Source organism: Rhodamnia argentea, chromosome 9 (assembly GCF_020921035.1).
Source record: "Rhodamnia argentea isolate NSW1041297 chromosome 9, ASM2092103v1, whole genome shotgun sequence".
NCBI lineage: Eukaryota > Viridiplantae > Streptophyta > Magnoliopsida > Myrtales > Myrtaceae > Rhodamnia > Rhodamnia argentea.
The window spans coordinates 1664059-1682879 of record NC_063158.1 but is presented as its reverse complement, the minus strand read 5'-3'; the positions used below and the strand labels follow the sequence as shown (position 1 = coordinate 1682879).

Genomic DNA, 18821 nt, shown 5'->3' with positions numbered 1-18821 from the left:
CAATACCATTGCAAAGTTTTAACAGCCCGGTCTGGCAATAAGGTTGGGTTGAAGCTAGTGAACTGCTGTGACGCAGAGCAAAGATGGTTCCCTTTTGGAGCCCTAGCCGATCGTGTGCTGGTTGTGGTTGAATAATTTAGGCTACGTTTGCTTCGTGATAAAATATTTTTCTGAACATGATACTTTATATCGCTCACGTAAATAAATAATCGAGAACTATTTTCATCACCTTCGAAAAAAGTTGGAAAATGAATTGTTGTTGATAGTGAAAATATTTTTTTTCATTAATTAGTCAAGTCAATCAATACAAATCATATTGTAAAAAAAATATTTTCTCAAATGATTCTATTTCCACGAAACAATCGGAGCCTTAATATCTAAACCATGTATTCATAAAGCTAAAGCTAAAGTGACGGTGATTCGTGTCGTATGCGATCTCCGGACTCGAATTCATCATTAATTTCTCATAATCGGAGCTTAAGCATGAGCACCCCGTGATACTAATGTCAACCCGAGCTTGAATTTTGGGCAGTCAAAATTCGATTTTGTGTTTATGCTTTGGTATCGAACTTTAACTTTAAAATATCATTATGGTTCTATTATTATACCCACATAATTTTAAAATTCTTCTTAATCTATGTCCGTTATTAGCGATTTTTTGTTTTCTTTACGACACTCCTAATTGATTTATTTTTCTCAACTTTTTAACTTCTTTCTTTTTTTTTGGCCCAAAAGAAATAGTAGTGAAAGAGATATGTCCCCCCCCAAAAAAAAGAGAGTGAAAAAATACACTTTTACCTTTGAAAAGTCATTTGCATTAACTAATAATTCAAAGAGAAAATTGTAGGTGTGAATATAGAATATACATATGGACTTAAGTAAGTCCTTAAACTACTTGATCGAAGTTTCATTCGGATCTCGCGATTTCTCATAAGTAAAATAACAAGAAGGTATTTTCCGTCATCGAAAGACTATAAAAAAAAATTGGCGAATAAAGGGTACATGACGCGCGAGTGTTGACACGTTAAAATAAAAAATTGCATTTATAGAGTCCGCGTCTCTGTGTATCAAATGAACTGATCGCAGAGACCATGTAGGGGAGAGATCTCTCTATTTTGGCGAGGTAACCCACCCTTCAACCTTTTTTAAAAGTCGCTTGCATTGACTACAAATGCAAAGCGAAAGTCGCACGTGTGAACGTAAAAACACGTACGTGAAGACCCCGGGGAAACCTCCCGAGGCCTTCTAGAACGCGACGATGACGTGGAACCTTACGCCGGTCCACTCCAAGACTTAGCTCGGTCCGCCGAAGAGGTGAAATTACACGCGTGTCCCCTCTGGGGGCGCCCGCGCGCGAGTTTCCCAAAGTGCCCCTCCCCATCATCTCCAAAATGAGATTACGCGTCTTCCTCAGCGCGTCATTTCACACATCCCCCACCCACAGTCCGCTCAACTAACGGCGAATACACTTTCAATCCACCCCCACCACCACGCCGTTTGACAAATCCACACGCAATCTCTCTCCGTCTTCTTCCTCGAAATTTCTCCATTTTCGATTCAGTCCCCCACTCTGTATTTAAGCTCTGATCTCCGGCCTTCTCTTGCTCTCTCACCCATCTCCCGAGCATCTCCCAAGGCCTTTTTTCGAGAGACGCTTCGTATATTTGTTCGGATCTTCAGTTCAAAGGCCGTGATTCGTGCTGCCCAAGTTCGATTCGCCGCTACAGAGAAGAAGAAGAAGAAGAAGGAGGATGGAGAGCAACCAGCAAGCGTTCTGGCAGTTCAGCGACCAGCTCCGGCTCCACACCTCCAACCTCGCCAACCTCTCCCTCAACGACTCCATCTGGAGCAGCGGCTACGCCTCCAAGCGCCCCGACGACCGCAAGAACTTCGACGCCAGGGTCGGTGGCGACGCGGTCAACTCGTTGGCCGGCCCCGGCCCCGGCCCCAAGCTCCCCCAGCTGAACGAGTCGTGGAAGATCGGATCTGGGTCCGGGCCGGTCGTCTCCGGGAATGACTTCAACCCGGTCGCCGCCGACGGGTGGAGCAAGATCGGGAACGCCAACGGCGGCGGCGCGGGCGGCGACTTCAACGGGTTCAACTACGGCTGGAAGATGGGGAACCCGACCGGGGGAAACGATTTCAACGCCTTCAACTACGGGTGGAAGGCGAACAGCGGGAAGGATTTCAACGGGTTCGACGATGGTTGGAAGATGGGGGGATACAATTTGGGGGTCAACGAAGGGTTTAACACGGGGATGTACGCCAAGTCTGTGAATTTTCTCAACAACAATGTCAATCTGAAGGGAGGCAAGAACAGGAACGAGGATTTCCATGGAGGCAAGACTGCGAAGAAGAACGGGAATGGGAACAAGAAGATTAATGGCGGCGATGGCTATAACAACGGTGAGGAGAAGGAGGCTAGAAGTGGTGTCGACAAGAGGTTCAAGACCCTTCCGCCGTCGGAGTCTCTGCCCAAGCACGAGACTGTTGGTGGGTACATCTTCGTCTGCAACAACGACACCATGCAGGAAAATCTGAAAAGACAGCTTTTCGGTAAGTCTCTGTTCTCGATAGATTCATTTTGTTTAGGGTGATCCGATTGCCCCCATAGCCATTGAAGTTGTGAATGGTTGGAGGTGCTTAATTCAACGTAAGGTCTGGAAATTATTTCCTCCTTGTGACTGTAGAATTTTTGTGAATTTGCCTGTGACCTACTCTTAGCAGGTGGGTACTTGAGATGATTGACATGTTTGAAAATTTATGGTTTGTAGTGAGAAAAGTGCATAACGATGACTGAATTCATATTGTGATAATTGAAGTAACGTAAGTGTTTGTTCATTCTTGAATTCAACTCTGGGAACCATCAGATGATAGGGCTTTATCTCGTCTTGATAATCTCTTCATGAGTAGTTACAATCTGAATGATTTCTGTCCCGCTGTTATAGTAGTGGCATCGTTCTTGCTAAATGGTTTGTATCTTGTCGGTATGGTAGGTCTTCCTCCACGATATCGTGATTCTGTCAGGCAGATTACCCCAGGATTGCCCATTTTCCTCTACAACTACTCGACCCACCAGCTCCATGGCATTTTTGAGGTTAGTATTATGCTGTTCTGTTCTTCTAGGCTTGTGTTGTCAACATGACCGACATAAGTTAAAAAGTTCCCACCTTCAAGTAGAAATTCCTATGTTCTTCAAAGGCGCCACACTATGATGTTTTCTTATTGTTTAATCCTTTTGTTTCCATGATACCGATATGCCCATGGATTTGGGGGGCTAGGCGTTGTGCTTACTGGTAATGATCATCAACTTGTAATTTCAGGCTGCAAGTTTTGGAGGTAGTAACTTAGACCCAACAGCCTGGGAGGATAAAAAATGCCCCGGCGAATCCCGCTTCCCTGCACAGGTATTGTCCAGGTCTTTACGTGCTTGATCATATATGATGCGTATTACATGGGAGATTTGAGTCCTGAGAACTTATTTTTGTTGTATTGTTCCTTGCTCCTGACAACAGGTTAGAGTTATGACTAGAAAAATCTGTGAGCCACTTGAGGAGGACTCATTCCGACCCATTCTTCACCATTATGATGGACCCAAATTCCGACTTGAGCTCAACGTGCCTGAGGTACTTCTTATTTGAGTTCTATTTTACTCAGCTACATATGAATCGACAAGCCAGTTCCTTCTGCTATGACTCGTGGCTTATCGATCTTTCTTGTTTCAGGCACTCTCCCTCCTTGATATATTTGCGGAGCAGGACTCTAACCTTACTGGCTTGATATCATTCGACGACACCGAATGAAGCGATTCATGGGTGGAACCGAGATACTCACACTTAAGTTACTTTTAAGTTGTGATGGAGTTATAGTGCAAAGGGGTTGTCAAAGCAAACTGGGGAGGAGGAAGAGCTCCCAATACGAGCTGTGTAGTTTTAGTTCTTGCCTTGCGGTTTGATACTACTAAAGAATAAACGTCATACTGAATTTGTAATAAGTGTATTTATGATACCAAATAGTGTACGAGGTAAGGGGTCATATGCCTTCTTTTGCAACTAAAGAAGAGAAGGAACGGCCAAAGGGCGAATGCTTTCATCGGCAGCTTCGCTTATAGCTGCCGTGCCTTGGACAGAAAGAAAGGGACGTTGTTTCGATTTTACTTTGAACTATGAAAGATGTGATTGTGATGTTTTGTTTTTAACATAATGCATGTTTGGTCAATACCTTTGGGTAACACACTCCGATTTGGGCCGAAGCCTTTTGTCATTTGATTCTAAGTTGTCCCGAGAGCACTGAAGACAGTGAAAAGATGGAAAAAAAAAGTGGAGGATGAGAGGGTTGATTCGTTGCTCGAGAATCATTCCTTCTGTCCATATTTCCTCGCGAAGCTTCCTTCAACTAATCAGCAGCAGCACGGTATCATTGATGCTGCTGTTGAGTTGTGAACAGCTGTTGATCAGACAACTGGGACGGAAACCTGAACCGGTTCGTGTGTCGTGTCCGACTGTGACGAGTTAGGTGCGCGAGACTCTGCCGACGTTCTGTTCTTATATCCCCAAGAAAGAACAAAATGGACAAATGGACGGTTTAGGTGAGAAGCATGTTGAAGCGGGACAAAGAAGCAGAAGATTAGCAATAGTGCTGGCCGGGTCCACGCGGAAGCTCTGAAACGACGACGTGTTCTTGAGGCATGGCATCAGCCGTGACGTAACGAATTGCGATTTAATCAAACACTTTCCAACTTATGGGTGGTTTTGAACGCTTCTACGCGCATGTGGTGGTGGCGGTGGGGGTTTTGACTGGGGCTCCAAAGTGAAGCCACGGGCGAGATTGGCTGGCCAGTCTATTGTCATCGCGCGGACTTTCGAACGGCCTAAAAGTTGCTTTCTCCACAATTCGTGAGCGGGAGTTGTTCGGAGTGTGTTTGATCTTTCGTTTTTCAACCGAAGTTGTGATTTTGACCGGCGATGTTGTTTTTACTCGATCGAAACCTTCAAGTGGCCATGAAGCCATTCCAAAAAAGATATTTTTAGGTATCTTCTTTGGACAATTTTAGATATTTTCTTTTTCTGATCTTTCATATCTATTTTGATTATGCGTATTTGATTTGATTTTTTTTTTTGTTTCCTTAGATAGTCATTTGATAAAGCCTATAAATAAACAGGCTCTCTATCTACTATTTCTATACATCCAATTATATATAAATTTCTCAATTCCTATCTTTCGCATTATTGTCAACTTAAGCTAAGGATAATGACATGGATGGTCCATGAGCTTCGACCCAACGTATAACGCGGTCTCTAAGTTTTTAGTTTGTTGGACGTGGTTCATGAATGTGAACATTCTCATACAGTCCGAGAACAAAATCGAATATGCACCAAAAGTCCAAGACTGCATTAAATAAATTAAAAGTTTATGGATGATATTGCACATTGAGTTAAAGTTCATGGACCACACTGAGCATATTAAGAATTCAGGGGATACATTGCACATCGAGGCAGATTTCAAGGACCATCCCATGTCATTTTCCTTTCCAGTTATGAGTCGTCCCTTGCAGCATGGGTCAGTCTCTTCTCCATCCCTCTCAAAAAATCGTGCATGACCTGCTACTCTATTTTGTGATTACTTGGCATTTGTTTGTTCATCTATATAGTTGGGGTAAGCATCCATTCGTTGGGTGAAAAACCGATAATTTCAAACATTTTTTTAGAAATGACTATTCTTTTTGCTTCGAAAACTTAGCCAACTGAAAAGGTATTCATCATAAGCAACAATTTACACTTAAATAACGTCAGTTTCGGAGGAGTCAATAAGCAATTATTTGAATTAAAAGGAAATATACATTTTTTTCTCCAAAATCACTGACTTCCCGCGAGGCAAGCACATTCCAAACATCAATTTCATCACATTTTTAACTAGTTTATGAGATTCAAACGATCTAAAATTAAAATGGCTAAGCATGAAATTTCCGAGGACTTTTGCGGAATCAAATGACTTTAGCACCGCCCCAAAACTCTCTTTTTCCTTTTAATTATCATATACGTGGACAGGTTCCGCTAAGAACATTAAAAAAGCTAGTGAACAATAAGGAACCATCGTAGCCAAAAAGATAGACATTGAAAAGTCAGTTTATAAAAATGGGAATTGAGTCCCATCAAAGTCTCAACCCACTTTCGACAGAATCACTCCCTGATTTTCGGTGCTATTCCAACGGTCGGTCTTTACTTTACATGTGCAACCTACAAAAAATTTCAATCTCTCTCAAAAAGTAGTGTGAAACTGTCCTATTCATAAATACTTTTGTGTTTAATTCTATCATCTTCGTGGTCATCGATATTAATCTTGACTTGAGTTGAATATCTTACGTGAATAATCCATGTGTGACGTTATTTTTTTGTCCATAGTTCGAGATTACCGGATTGAAAACCAAATCAACAAATTTCGTTAATTTGAATTAATGGAAAGATAACATTGAGAAATTTTCATATACTCCATATGGACTAGATTAAACATTTATTAAAAGTTTAGAGATCATATTAAACAAATTAAGAGTTCATGGAAGACATTGGGTTTAAATTCAGAAATCACATTAAACAAATTAAAAGTGCAAGAACAACATTACATACCGAGCAAGTTTAGGAACAAATTTGTGTGATTTTCTCTAAACCATATTGACATTAGAGGATTTTTTCTTCGTTTTTTTTATAGGTACATTGGAAGTCCTAAAACTTATCATCAAATTACAATTGAGTCCTATAACTTACAAAAAAAATACAATTAAGTCTTAAAACTTGTCAATATGTGTGCAATCGAGTTGCTCCTTTCCGTAATTTGTCCAACTTGGCTAACGGATAATGCCAATATGAACTTCCATAAAATACTTTCGTTCTTTAATGTGGCAATGATGTGACTAAAACGGGAAACTTAAGGTTAAAAAAAATCCTTTTAGATCAAATTTGATTTTTAATACAATATTTATTGTCGGAATCGGCGGTTCGTAGACGGTTCCGACAATATTGAAATCGGAACCGGCCTTGGGTCGGAACCATGGGCCCGGTCAATGGGCTGGTTTTGGGCCGATCAACGGGCCGATTCCGGGTCCCCGATTCCGAATGGCCATGTTTAGGTTCCGATAAGAACATTTAAAAAACTAGTGAACAATAAGGAACCATCGTCGCCAAAAAGATAGACATTGAAAAGTCAGTTTTTTTTTTTTTGGTCGGAAAAAAAAATGGAATTGAGTCCCATCAAAGTCTTAACCCACTTTCGACAGAATCACTCCCTGATTTTCGGTGCTATTCCAATGGTCGGTCTTTCCTTTACATGTGTAACCTACAAAAAAATTCAATCTCTCTCATAAAGTAGTGTGAAACCGTTCTATTCATTACGTTTGTGTTTAATTCTATCATCTTCGTGGTCATCGATATTAATATTGACTTGACTTGAATATCTTACATGAATAATCTATGTGTAACATTATTTTCTTGTCTATAGTTCGAGCTTACCAAATTGAAAATCAAATCAACAAATTTCGTTAATTTGAATTAATGGAAAGATAACATTGAGTAATTTTCATATACTCCATATGAGCTAGATTAAACATTTATTAAAAGTTCAAATATCACATTAAACAAATTAAGAGTTCATGGAAGACATTGGGTTTAAATTCAGAAACCACATTGAATAAATTAAAATTTCAGGAACAACATTACATACTGGACAAGTTTAGGAACAATTTGTGTGATTTTCTCTAAACCATATTGACATTAGAGGATTTTTTCTTCGTTTTTTTTTTATGGGTACATTGAAAGTCCTAAAACTTATCGGGAAATCACAATTGTGTCCTACAACTTACAAAAAGTGCAATTAAGTCTTAAAACTTGTTAATATTTGTGCAATCGAGTCGTTCTTTTCCGTTATCTGTCCAACTTGGCTAACGGATAATGCTAATATGAACTTCCATAAAATACTTTTGCTCTTTAATGTGGCAATGACGTGACTAGAACGGGAAACTTAAGGTTAAAAAACAATCATTTTAGATCAAATTTGATTTTTAATACAATATTTATTTAAAATAAATTAAAATATAAGTTGAGAGAGAGAGAGAGAGAGAGAGAGAGAGAGAGAGAGAGAGACAGCATTGCCTCGAAGGGTTGGCGATGGTAAGGGATGGCGGACCGAGGTCCAAGTCGTCGAACCCCGGCCAATGGCCACAACCCACACAGGTTGTAGGCAAGGGTCGCAGCCTTCCCCCAGATCGGACATAAGGGCCGCCAATCCTCGCTCAAATCTAGCGGAAGGCCTATAGGAGTCATTATTTTTCATTAGTCAAGTTGGATGGAGTTAATGGAAGGACTCGATCGCATCAATTTGACAAGTTTTTATATTTGATTGCATGTTTTGTAAGTTAGAGGACTGAATTGCACTTTTTGATAAATTTTAGGACTTCCAATCTATTTATCCTTTTCTTTTTACATATGCCACTTGAATAACTAGCTTAACTGTAAAATACACACGTGGTAATACCTAGTACTTTATCTTCCAATTCTAATTCTTTTGAGGCCCCAAACTGATAATCTCCGGAAGTTGGGTAAAAGAAAACCTAGGAAGTCAACATGTTTTCACAAATTTTAGGCACGGATGCCCTTATTTTCTAAAGCCGCCCTTCCTTAACTTATTTTCGACTCGATTTATTAGGAAAAAAAATAAGTTCCTCAAAATGTTAAAACCTCAAATTGTATCAATATATATACATTAAAGCGCAATTATCATACGTCCGTAATGCATTGTATATCACAGGATATGTCTCATTCTCCAAACATTTCCCAAGAGTCGATGACTATTCATAACTTTTACCTTGACACCAAAGAAAAGTTCGACCCAATGCTTCATTTCTGTCCTAATTGATCCCGATTTAACATTAAATGTGCATTGATTTGTCCCCAATAACTGAACACTTTTGTCTATAAGTACTGCATATTTGATTCTATTCATAAATCGATTTACTGCTCTATGAGTTTGAGTCTCAATAAGAATTAGAGTTCTTACTGTTTGTTAATATAATATGATCCAAATATACCACATTAGTTTGTTATGCATGGATGATCAGATTCCATTGATACAAAGCCAAAATATGGAAGGAAAAAAAAAAGGATATGTTAAGCAATTCCAAGTGTCCGATAGAAAGTTTCAAGTGGGACAGCATATTGGGGGCTTTAATGGATTCTGAAGGCCTTATCTCTAGTGGCCCAATATCTTAATAACCAAGGAAACAAGTCAACAAACAGAAGTGGGAAAGGGTTTGTGGAGGTCGTCTTCTTCTCTATTTTTCTCGTGAGATTTCAGAATTGCGCTTCCTTTTTAAATTTTCTTTTCATTTGTGTGAGTACGTACGATTATAAGTTCTCAATTTGTTGCGCGTCGAAATCCTTCGACATGGCTTTCTTGATTATGGGTTCTTGGCCCAAAATGACTATAACCCAAAAAAGCGGCTGCTAACGCGAGAATTTTTTATCGAACTTAATCCGTTCGTTTTCCGAAAAAGAGTTCCGGGTCAGTTTTAGATAGAGAGTATCAAATGCAGTAGATGTCTTTACTAACACAAAAGGCGTGTTACAGACTCTCAATAATTTCAACGACCTAACACGTGCAATAGTCGAGGCATGTAGCAAGTTTTGACATGACTTTGGAATTAACTTGATAGGGTCGGACGGAAATGTAGGACACAATGCTAGAATTTAATTAACAGTAATGGACGGGGGATTATAGGACACAATATCGGAATTGAATCGACTGTACTCGACGGGATGGATGAATGGTACAACACCGAAATTTAATCAACGGAATTGAACCTAGAGAGCAGACGCCGGAATCTAATCGACGACACCCGACTCCCGATATGAAACTCGCCGGAATTGAATCGACGACGGGAATCTGGAAAACTATGGCTAGGTTAGGCTAAAGGCTAAGAGCTAGTTGAAAAGATAAGTGTTTTGTGTTGTGTGTTTTGTGTCTTGTTACTACGAGGTATTTATAGGCGGACTCTTTGGTAACCGTCGAGCGGTTTCTTCCTTTGGTCCCACGTTCTATCCTTTTCCATAAGCCACGTAGATGATTCTTTCGACGGTTTCTTGGTCTTCGCGCCTTTTCTTTTTACATCGTGGGGATTACCGCCAATCTTTTGGTAACCGCTCCGATCGTGACTCTTCTCCGTGCGCTTTTCTTGTTCCGGAAGGAAATAACGTCAAAATTTACCCCGACACGTGGCACTTTTTTGATCGGTACGTACCTTGCCTCGATGTTCTTTCTCGTAGCTGATTGTCGCCCCCCTCATGTGCTTGTCACGAGCCTTCTTGGATTATTTTAGGTGCCAACACAATTCGATCCTCATTTTTCACTTGTACATTTCCGAAATGCGATTCGACTAGCCCAATCTTGATTGGCACGGTGTTCGGCAACGAGCAAGATGCTTGCTATTTTCAAATAGAATGCGCTACAGACATAGGGTTCGATGAGATTTAATCATGTCGCGCTTGTCCTTTTACTTGGTGTCTTTCTGCACAGAATGACTCCATGTGCGCTTATTTATTGGGAAATTACCTATTACTTTTTTATCAATTCATTCTTGAACCTTTTAATTATGCCAATTGAGTTTTATACCCTTTCAATTTTGCTAATTGAGCTCATTCGATCAATTTTGGCTCAAAATCACTGACGTGGATGCTACTTACATGTATAATTTTTGTTTAATTTATTTATTTTTAATTCCTTTTCCTTTCTTTCTTTTTTTTCCTTGTCTTTTCCTTCTTCTTCTTGTTTTTTATATTGTGGTTGGCGAGGGTTCAGCAACCTTGCTGGCCATTGGGCAAGGCCTGGTGAGGGTCGGTAACCCTCACCGGCCACACTAAAAAAAGAAAAAACAAAAAATGAAATGAAAAGAAGAGAAGAAAAGAAAAGAAGAAAAAAGTAATAGAAACTCGAAAAATATTAGAATATTATTGTTGCGCGTTTAAAATCCTTCGATTAAGCCCAAATGAGTTCTCGAGCTTTGGCCCAAATAAGGTTGAGGCCCAAAAGAATTATCCACGCGGGAATCCTTTATTGAACTTAATCCGTTCATTTTCTAATAGGGGGGTCAGCGCAAGCTTTGAACAGAGAACGTAAAATGCGAAGGATATTTATATTGAGAGGAAAGTCGTGATACAAACTCTTGGCAATCCGTCAGCCCACTTATTCGACACTGAGACCAACTTCGACACACCGGGGTTCAAGGTATGACTCCGGAATTTAATCGATGAGGCCGAACCAAATTGGGGGGCACAATGCCGGAACCTAATCGACGACATTGGACAGTGGATGTAGGACACAATACCGGAATTTAATTGACGGTATTGGACAGGATGAGTGATGAGCACAACACCGGAATTGAATCGACGATGCTGGACTTAATGAGCAGACCCCGGAATTCAATCGACGACACCAAAATCTGGGTATAACCCTCATCGGAATTGAATCGACAATGGGAATCTGAAAGCTACAGTTAGACTAGAAACTAGGTAAAATCTAAGTAAAAGAGTTAAGACTTGTTTGTTGAGTTGTTCGGGGGTCTTTTCCTGTTGAATGATCCGCGATATTTATAAAGAGCTTCTTGGTAACTCGCTCTGGCTCTCCACTCCTGCACGTTCTCCCATTCTTCGATGGTTTTCATCGACGATTCCTGGATTCGCACGCCACTTCCTTTTCCACCTTTTGGGATTACCGCCTCTTTTGCATAACCACTCGGGTCGTGGTTTCTTCGCGCGTCTTTTCCCTCTGCTTTTGGGAACTGCCGCTTCTGACCGCGTGGCGTCCCCTTGATCCATCAGAGCTCGATTCCGATACGCCTAGCCATAGGTAATCATACCTTCCTCACGCACCTGTCACGTGACGCCCTAGGGGATTTTAGGTGTCAACAATTATAAAAAAAAAAAAAAAATTCTAGCTCAATGGCGGCTTGTCACGTAAGATGGTCGACATCTTTGTTAGTGGTTTTCACCCATAATTTGTCGATTGGACTCAATTGGCAAAACGTGAAAAAGTTCGGGATTTAATTAATACAATTGAAAAAAAAAATGACACAATTAAAAAGTTTAGAACTGAATTGAAAAAAAGACTATTGGTTCGGGGCATTTTAGAAAATTTGTGCCTTATTTTTTTGGTATTGGTATTGTCCAATCAATATTTACCCTAGGCTTTATATTGGATTTGGTGTTCCAGTTAATAAAACTTAATTTTTTTGTGCATGTCGGATCATTAACTCGAAGAGATTATGCTTTCAAAACCTAAAAAGCTGAAATGAAAAATTAAATTGGATTAGAGGAGACTAAGAAATCAGATTAAATATTTTGGTGCATAGAGCCGATCCGCGGTCCCCTAGAGATGCCTTCTCCTCATTCTACGAACCTACAATATACTTGCTGCGTTCTTATCGATTCAACATGACAATATGCTTTTGAAAAATGCACATCGAGGAAATGTCCTGTAAGAGCAAAAAGTTAGGTAGATCAAGATTGACATGGCGGACGTTTACCGAATGTCGAATATGGCCCCTTTGTTAAAAAATCAAGCTTGTTACATTGCTTAACATACCAATATTTTGGTTAATCTTTGTACATGTAAAAAGAAAGCAAGGTCAGGCAGGTCAACACAAAGTTTTAAGTACAAAAGATTAATTTAACGAATAAATCGAAAATAATGCTTTTTTTTCCCCTTTGATATTGGGAAACTCCAATTTGTCAGGAATAGAAGAAAAAAAAAGAAAAAAAAAAGAAAATGAATCACCCAATCCGAGACCAACCACGGAATCAGGGTAGGACCGGGTGGGCCGATTTCCAGTTTCACAAAATGAGAACTGTTCCGGTTCGAGTTGTGGGAATCAACTGGTCGCAGACAACCAAGAATTACGCGATGATAGTGAAATGGGTCCGAAACCCCATTTTTTTTTTTGCACTTCTTACTCAAATTGAAGGCGATGGGTGAAACATGGGTTGTTGAAAATTTACATAGAGCTCCAAATAGGTCCATAACATCAAAGCCCAACAGAAGGGGGGCTTTAATGAAATTTAAAACAAACCCATTTTCCACCCCGTACTAATTCTAATTTCAGCCCAAAAAAGCCATTAGCCGACGAACAATTTTGAATCTATATCGAATTAGTAGATAATCTCAATCAAATGAACTTCTTATAAATTTCAAGCCTTCACTAAAAGTTCGATATACGAGAAATGTAAACGCACTAGTCCTCTGCGCAATTAGTTAACGGATAAACATAAAGATAATAGAGAGAATAGACAAAAAAAAAAAAAAAAAAAGGAATATCACGACCATTTCTTTCTGATGAGAAAGCAAACTGAACGAGGAAAGCATATGCCCAATATGTGCAGAGATCAAGATACGAGGACGTGGTCGGAACGATGGTTATGGTTGGCTCATGATTCCGGCGAGCTGCCCCTAGAGACAAACGGGACAGTGCACGAGCCCGTTCTCGTTGCACTTGCCGCACCTCTCCTTCCTCCCCTCCACCAACACCTTGCAGCTCCCCCCGCAGTCCATGCACGGCACGAAACGCCCCCCGCCGCACCCCTCGCACGCCAGCCTCCCCAGCCCCCGCTCCACTCCCGCGAAAGCCAGCAGCTTCCCGAATCGGCCAGACTCGTTCAGCTCCACGAGCTCCTCCACGCCCCCCAGGTACCGGCCCTTTAGGAACACGCGCGGCACCGGCACCGGCCCTCCTCCCTCCGCGCCCCCGAGGATCTCCCGCAGCTCGCTGAGGAACTCCCCGTGCAGCGCCACGTCGCGCTCGTCGAACACCACGCGCTGGACCTCCAGTATCGCCCTCGCCCGCGCGCAGTCCTCGTACGTGCGGCGGACGCCGCGCAGGGACGTCGTGTAGATGACCAGCGAGTCCTCGCCACGCGGCGGGCACTTCTCCGGGAACTGGCTCAGCGGGTCCCGCTTGCTCAGCATCCGGTCGTAATTGGCCATCTTGCCCTCCTTCTCTCGCTCCAGCCTGTCCCTCAAAATGAAGATGTTGTCCTTCACTGACTTGAACCCGGCCGCCGACTCGGCCAGCCTCGACTCGGTCGCGACTGGCGACTCAGTCTTCTTCCTCCGCTCGCTCCGCATCGACTCGGTCTTGCGCAGCGTCTGCTCCGCCGGCTTCGCGGACAGCTTCGCGTCGAGCTCCTCGAGCGTGTGGAACGAGACGCTCTTCCGCGGCGCCGCGGCCCCCTGCGCCGCCTCTCCAGCACCGTTGTTCGCTGAAGGAGGCTGCGGCTTCGGCGGGGGCGGGGCCGGCCGCGGCGCAGCAGCGGCGGTCGTCTTGAGGTCCTCGAGGGCCTTGCTGACCTCGACCCAGGATTGGGGGCTCTCGGTCGACTCGAGGGTGTGGAGCTTCTGGAGAACTGGGTCGGGCACGTGGGAGGGCTTGCCGCGGTGGTCCGGAGCAGGAGCGCTGTCCTTCTCTTGGTCCTTGTCGACGAGGAGCCACGGCTCGTCGATGGAGTTGATGTCGAAGACGGCGAAGCTGGTGGGGGGAGGGCGGTAGACGTCGACCTTGGACTCGGTCCGCTTGGAGGAGGCACAGCCCATGGCGACGGCGATGTCCGGTGGGCGTCGTTTTTTTCTTCCCTCTCCTGCTTTCCTCGGGTGCGCGCGTGGGGGTGGGGAGGGTTCGAGTTAATGCACGTATGTTGAAAGGCGAGTGATTGGAGGGTTTTTGAGTTGAGACGATGACGATGATCGGACACGTGGTGGCTGGAGAGCCAGTGTGTGGTGGTGAGTCGTGGGGGTTATCCGAACGATTTTGGTGTTAAGCGGCGGTGGTGGTCGTCGTGCCGTCGTGGTGGGGTCGGAACGATTTATAAGCCTCAAGAAGAATGAATGGTGGCGGGAGGATCCAGGTCGGCCTCGGAAATCAACGTGTGTGGAGAGAGAGAGAGAGAGAGTGATTTTGGATTTTCGAAGATCAAGGAGATGAATATTCCTACTTGCTAACTAATCCGATACGACAGCGATCTTCTCACCATAATTATCTAGGGGTTACCGAATAAAAATTAAATTTCCCAACGAATGCAGCGCCGGATTTTAGGATTTTTAGTTTCATTAGGGTTTGGTTTTGATCCGTCCCTTTCTGAAATCTATTAGTGGAAATGACAACTCTCTTTCTTACTTAACCCCCAGCAATTGCGGACCTCTCAATCTCATCTCTCAATCGACTGGCATCTCACTGAAACCTTGTTGGGAGCTGAACGGTCGTAATAGTATAACTATTTCGGTCCGGTCGAGATCCGACGAAATGGAATATTAATGGTTAAAGTTTGGTTAGACATCGGGAGTATCAAAGGAAGGGAAGAAGAGCGTTTATCGAAAAAAAAAAAAATCTGCGCGCAGACTCCGTGTAATTGTAGAGATCGATAAAAGTGCACAAACGCCGCGTGTGTGGGAAAACAAAATTGACATTTTTCGCAATATGTTGCGAAATCGTCACATTACAAAATATTCTCGTTTATTAACAAATGGAAAGATGGTATCGACGTGATACAGGAGACTGTGTATGGGCAGAGAAGAATAGTTTTTAAAATTTGAAAATTTCTGTTGGTAATCAATCAGTTGTGATCAAATGTCGCTCTAAGCTGGTGAGAGATGTGCAAGATATGGCAGTTCCAGGAGAAATGCAACACCTCGATTCGACAGCATCCCATGAAACCAAAGTCTCGTTAGAGGTCAATTAGGTTTATTTCCCCAGACAGGGACCAAGACAGGGACCATAAGCGAAACTGAATTACCCTGAAGGATACACCGGCGACGATGCTACTTCCGGTGTCCTTGCGGCCTGTACCAGCATGTACTCATGCTACGCAGCAAAAGCTACGGAGCTCGAAGCAGAGCAGAAGAACTCGGTTTCAGGTCTAATTGGCAAATTCATGGAGGCTAAAGTTTAAAATGGGGATGAGTTTGAAATCTTGGTCTAAATGAAGCAGTCTCCCTAGGAGCCGGACGTCATCTTCTTGATGGCCGCTTCGATGGCGGGCACACTGTTCTTGAGGGCGAGCCACTGATCGGCTGTCAAGCTTATGCCTGAGAGGACGCGAAGGAGAGGGAAGCACATTAGAATAGCCACGATCAAAAGATGAAGGATAAACCTTCTTGTTATCATCAAATATATAAAGAACAGAGCCGGGGAGGGATCGGTTCTATGGAAGGACACCACCGGGCAAGCATGTCAGCTAAAAGACTCAATACACATGCAGGCAAGCTTCTCGATGGCATTGCATTAGCTCAATCCCCAAAGGGCTTTTGTGATGCAAATCCGAAATCAGCCTAGGATCGGCAAAAGAAACAGTATTGGCAAATTTCGACGCAGTAAAAAAAGACTGAAAGAACCGGCATGTACAGAACAAGCTTTCGCGCTCACAGATGCAAACGTTCATTCTAAGAAAAAATGGAGCATGAATGGCAACTTTCCGAGACTAAGTCAAAGGTCCGCCTAGGAAATTCATTCACTTCTCTATAACAGTGACGATCGATTGCGAAAATGTCGTGGGGGAGAAGATTCGAAATCCGCTGGATCTTGTCAATTGCTTGAAGCTTCTGCTCCAGTCCTTTCCTCTTGCGCTATATGCGCTGTACACTAATTTCACAACTCCTAGATTGCACCTTAACCAAGTAACGAGTGGGGGTGTTTGTGGACCAACGGAAGTCTCTCAACTCCTACATTGCCTATTCTCCAATGCTCTCTGTGAATCTCTCTCATTCTTGTAAGAGCTCAAATCTTCTGGAGGATCCGAGTAAGTAACAACAAAATGCAGACATCAAACTAAAGTAGCAAAAGCATCGCCTCGTCGTGAAATAGATCTATATCATCGAGACTAATCTATGAAAAAGAAGGGCTCCGAGGAACATTCCTCCGTCGATCGTCCGCAATTCGGGAAAGCGAAGATTAACTGTAAAACCAGCAGGAGAAATCGAAGTGCGTAAATAGCTTACCATTGGGCGAAGGACGCTCTTTCCCGTCTTTGTTGTAGTATTTCCTCATCGACACCAGAGGCTTTCCTTTGAACTTGCCCACCGTCACTTTCCTCTGCTCAGATAGCTGTTGAACAATGCCAAGGAAACATGGTCGCTGTGGATTAAGACAGTTTCGGCAAGTCATCCGCGTCTAAACGTGTAGGTTCGTTCAATTCAACGAAGCGGATTAATATTTTTTTTTTTCCTCGAAGTTAGCCACGCGACGTCGCGAGCTCAATCAACTCAAGCCAATGACGAACTCGAGGAGGCCAGAAAAAGAAGAAGAAGAGAGAAGCCGAAAAGAGAGAGAATCATCTACGCGAGGTAAACGAAGTTCTCTCGAAGGAACTGAAGAGTTTCAAATCTCTCCACTGCGTTCGCAACCGATAACTTTTCATGCGCTCTGTGTTTGACTACCTCTAGTAACGCAATTCAACGGAAGGAAGAAATCAATGCACGGGAGACCGGGAGAAACATGCTCACTTTGCAAATCACGAGGTCGCCGCCGTCGGTGTACTCCTTAGGAGCATCGGATCTCTCCGGATCTTCGCCTGCTTCGCGATCTTCGTGTGCGTCCCCACCGACGTCCTCTGGAACTCGTCCTCCTTCGAGGAACGACTGCATAGCCAGGCTCACGATCGCCTTGTGCTTGGGAAGCGCGAGGTCGACTCCGAGCCTCTTGGACACCTCCATTCGCAGCTGGTGCTCGGTCACCTCGTCCGCGTCCGATTCCTGCAGCACCTCGCGCGCGGTCTTGGCAATCAGCTGTTGCATACCTGCACTCATCGTCCGTTCGAATCTCTCGCTGAGGAATTCGAGCGTCGATCTTTCTGCGTTCTTGTGCGTGAGGGAGAGAGAGACACATGCGAAGAAGAAATGAGCGGGAGAGGACTCAATGGTTTTCTATTATATTTTCCTCAACACATTAGAATTTGGGATAATGACTCAAACGGCCTTGAACTTTGATCTAATATACAATGTGATCTCCGAACTTTTCTTTTATTCAATATAGTCCTTGAGCTTTTAATTTGTTTGATGTAGTCTCTGAACTTTTAGTTTATGTCCAATCTAATCTCCAAACTATATGAAAATGTTCAATATTGCTCTCAGACTTGGATTTATGAAAATGACAATATCGGACATTTCTATATAGTTTAGGGACTAAATTGAACATGTAACAAAAGTTCATGGACCATATTGGACAAATTTAAAATTCAGGGACGATATTATACATTGAACTAAAGTTTAGAGATCACATTGAATAAATTAAAAGTTTAAGGATCACATTATATATTGAGCCAAAATTTGGAGACCATTTATGTCCTTTTTCCTTAGAATTTCACGAACTTTGGAAATTGATTTCTTTTCCTCTCATTTTCGTAGATTTTAATCGCAAGAGCAAACCCATTAATGAGTGCATCCATCCCATGGGACTCGCCTAAGATTTTTTACCTTTTTATCGTCCGTCAATATTCGGAAAATTTATCCGTTCGAATCGTCACGTCGGATGGACTAACGGGAAGGATCTTTATTAAGAGCATCCGTAGACAGCTGGCACTTGCGATGAGTTCCCGTCGGCAAAACCCTAATATTATTTTCGCAAGCAATGTTGGAATGCTTCGACATGTATTGTTTTAATTTTGTGTAAACTTTTCTTTATGCATGTGAATTCGAGAGGAAAAAGGTTGCATATCCTTTGGTATAGTTATGGTGGTATTGCAACCTTCAAGTTGAGACCACTGACTTATTTTTCTAAAAGTTTTTCATGCACGAATAAT

At 42.7% G+C, this 18821-nt stretch overlaps 3 protein-coding genes across 3 annotated transcripts; 1 reads left to right on the top strand and 2 right to left on the bottom strand.

The window, feature by feature from the left end:
- Positions 1–1513: 1513 nt before the first annotated feature.
- On the top strand, positions 1514–4184 carry LOC115740856 (DCD domain-containing protein NRP-B-like). The gene is made up of 6 exons (XM_048285256.1): positions 1514–1706; positions 1741–2556; positions 2997–3097; positions 3324–3407; positions 3516–3626; positions 3726–4184. Exons 2-6 carry the CDS (start codon positions 1752–1754, stop codon positions 3801–3803), a joined length of 1179 nt encoding a protein of 392 aa, XP_048141213.1. The 5' UTR covers positions 1514–1706; positions 1741–1751; the 3' UTR covers positions 3804–4184.
- Positions 4185–13201: 9017 nt separating this feature from the next.
- LOC115740795 lies at positions 13202–14769 on the bottom strand. Its single transcript, XM_030674387.2, has one exon. The coding sequence runs from the start codon at positions 14623–14625 to the stop codon at positions 13486–13488; it is 1140 nt and encodes a 379-aa protein (XP_030530247.2). The 5' UTR covers positions 14626–14769; the 3' UTR covers positions 13202–13485.
- Positions 14770–15841: 1072 nt separating this feature from the next.
- LOC115740794 (RNA polymerase II transcriptional coactivator KELP-like) lies at positions 15842–17895 on the bottom strand. The gene is made up of 3 exons (XM_030674386.2): positions 17527–17895; positions 17023–17128; positions 15842–16113 (listed from the first exon to the last, which is right to left on the bottom strand). Exons 1-3 carry the CDS (start codon positions 17827–17829, stop codon positions 16022–16024), a joined length of 501 nt encoding a protein of 166 aa, XP_030530246.1. The 5' UTR covers positions 17830–17895; the 3' UTR covers positions 15842–16021.
- Between the last annotated feature and the right edge of the window lie 926 nt (positions 17896–18821).

What these genes read in the sequence shown, in the direction of transcription:
- LOC115740856 (XM_048285256.1), top strand. Translation starts at nt 1,752, where the DNA reads ATGGAGAGCAACCAGCAAGCGTTCTGGCAGTTCAGCGACCAGCTCCGG. An exon ending in AATCCCGCTTCCCTGCACAG is followed by an intron (nt 3,408 to 3,515) that starts GTATTGTCCAGG and finishes TCCTGACAACAG; the next exon opens with GTTAGAGTTATGACTAGAAA. An exon ending in TTGAGCTCAACGTGCCTGAG is followed by an intron (nt 3,627 to 3,725) that starts GTACTTCTTATT and finishes TTCTTGTTTCAG; the next exon opens with GCACTCTCCCTCCTTGATAT.
- LOC115740795 (XM_030674387.2), bottom strand. Translation starts at nt 14,625, where the DNA reads ATGGGCTGTGCCTCCTCCAAGCGGACCGAGTCCAAGGTCGACGTCTAC.
- LOC115740794 (XM_030674386.2), bottom strand. Translation starts at nt 17,829, where the DNA reads ATGAGTGCAGGTATGCAACAGCTGATTGCCAAGACCGCGCGCGAGGTG. An exon ending in GCGACCTCGTGATTTGCAAA is followed by an intron (nt 17,129 to 17,526) that starts GTGAGCATGTTT and finishes ATTGTTCAACAG; the next exon opens with CTATCTGAGCAGAGGAAAGT. An exon ending in AGAGCGTCCTTCGCCCAATG is followed by an intron (nt 16,114 to 17,022) that starts GTAAGCTATTTA and finishes GCGTCCTCTCAG; the next exon opens with GCATAAGCTTGACAGCCGAT.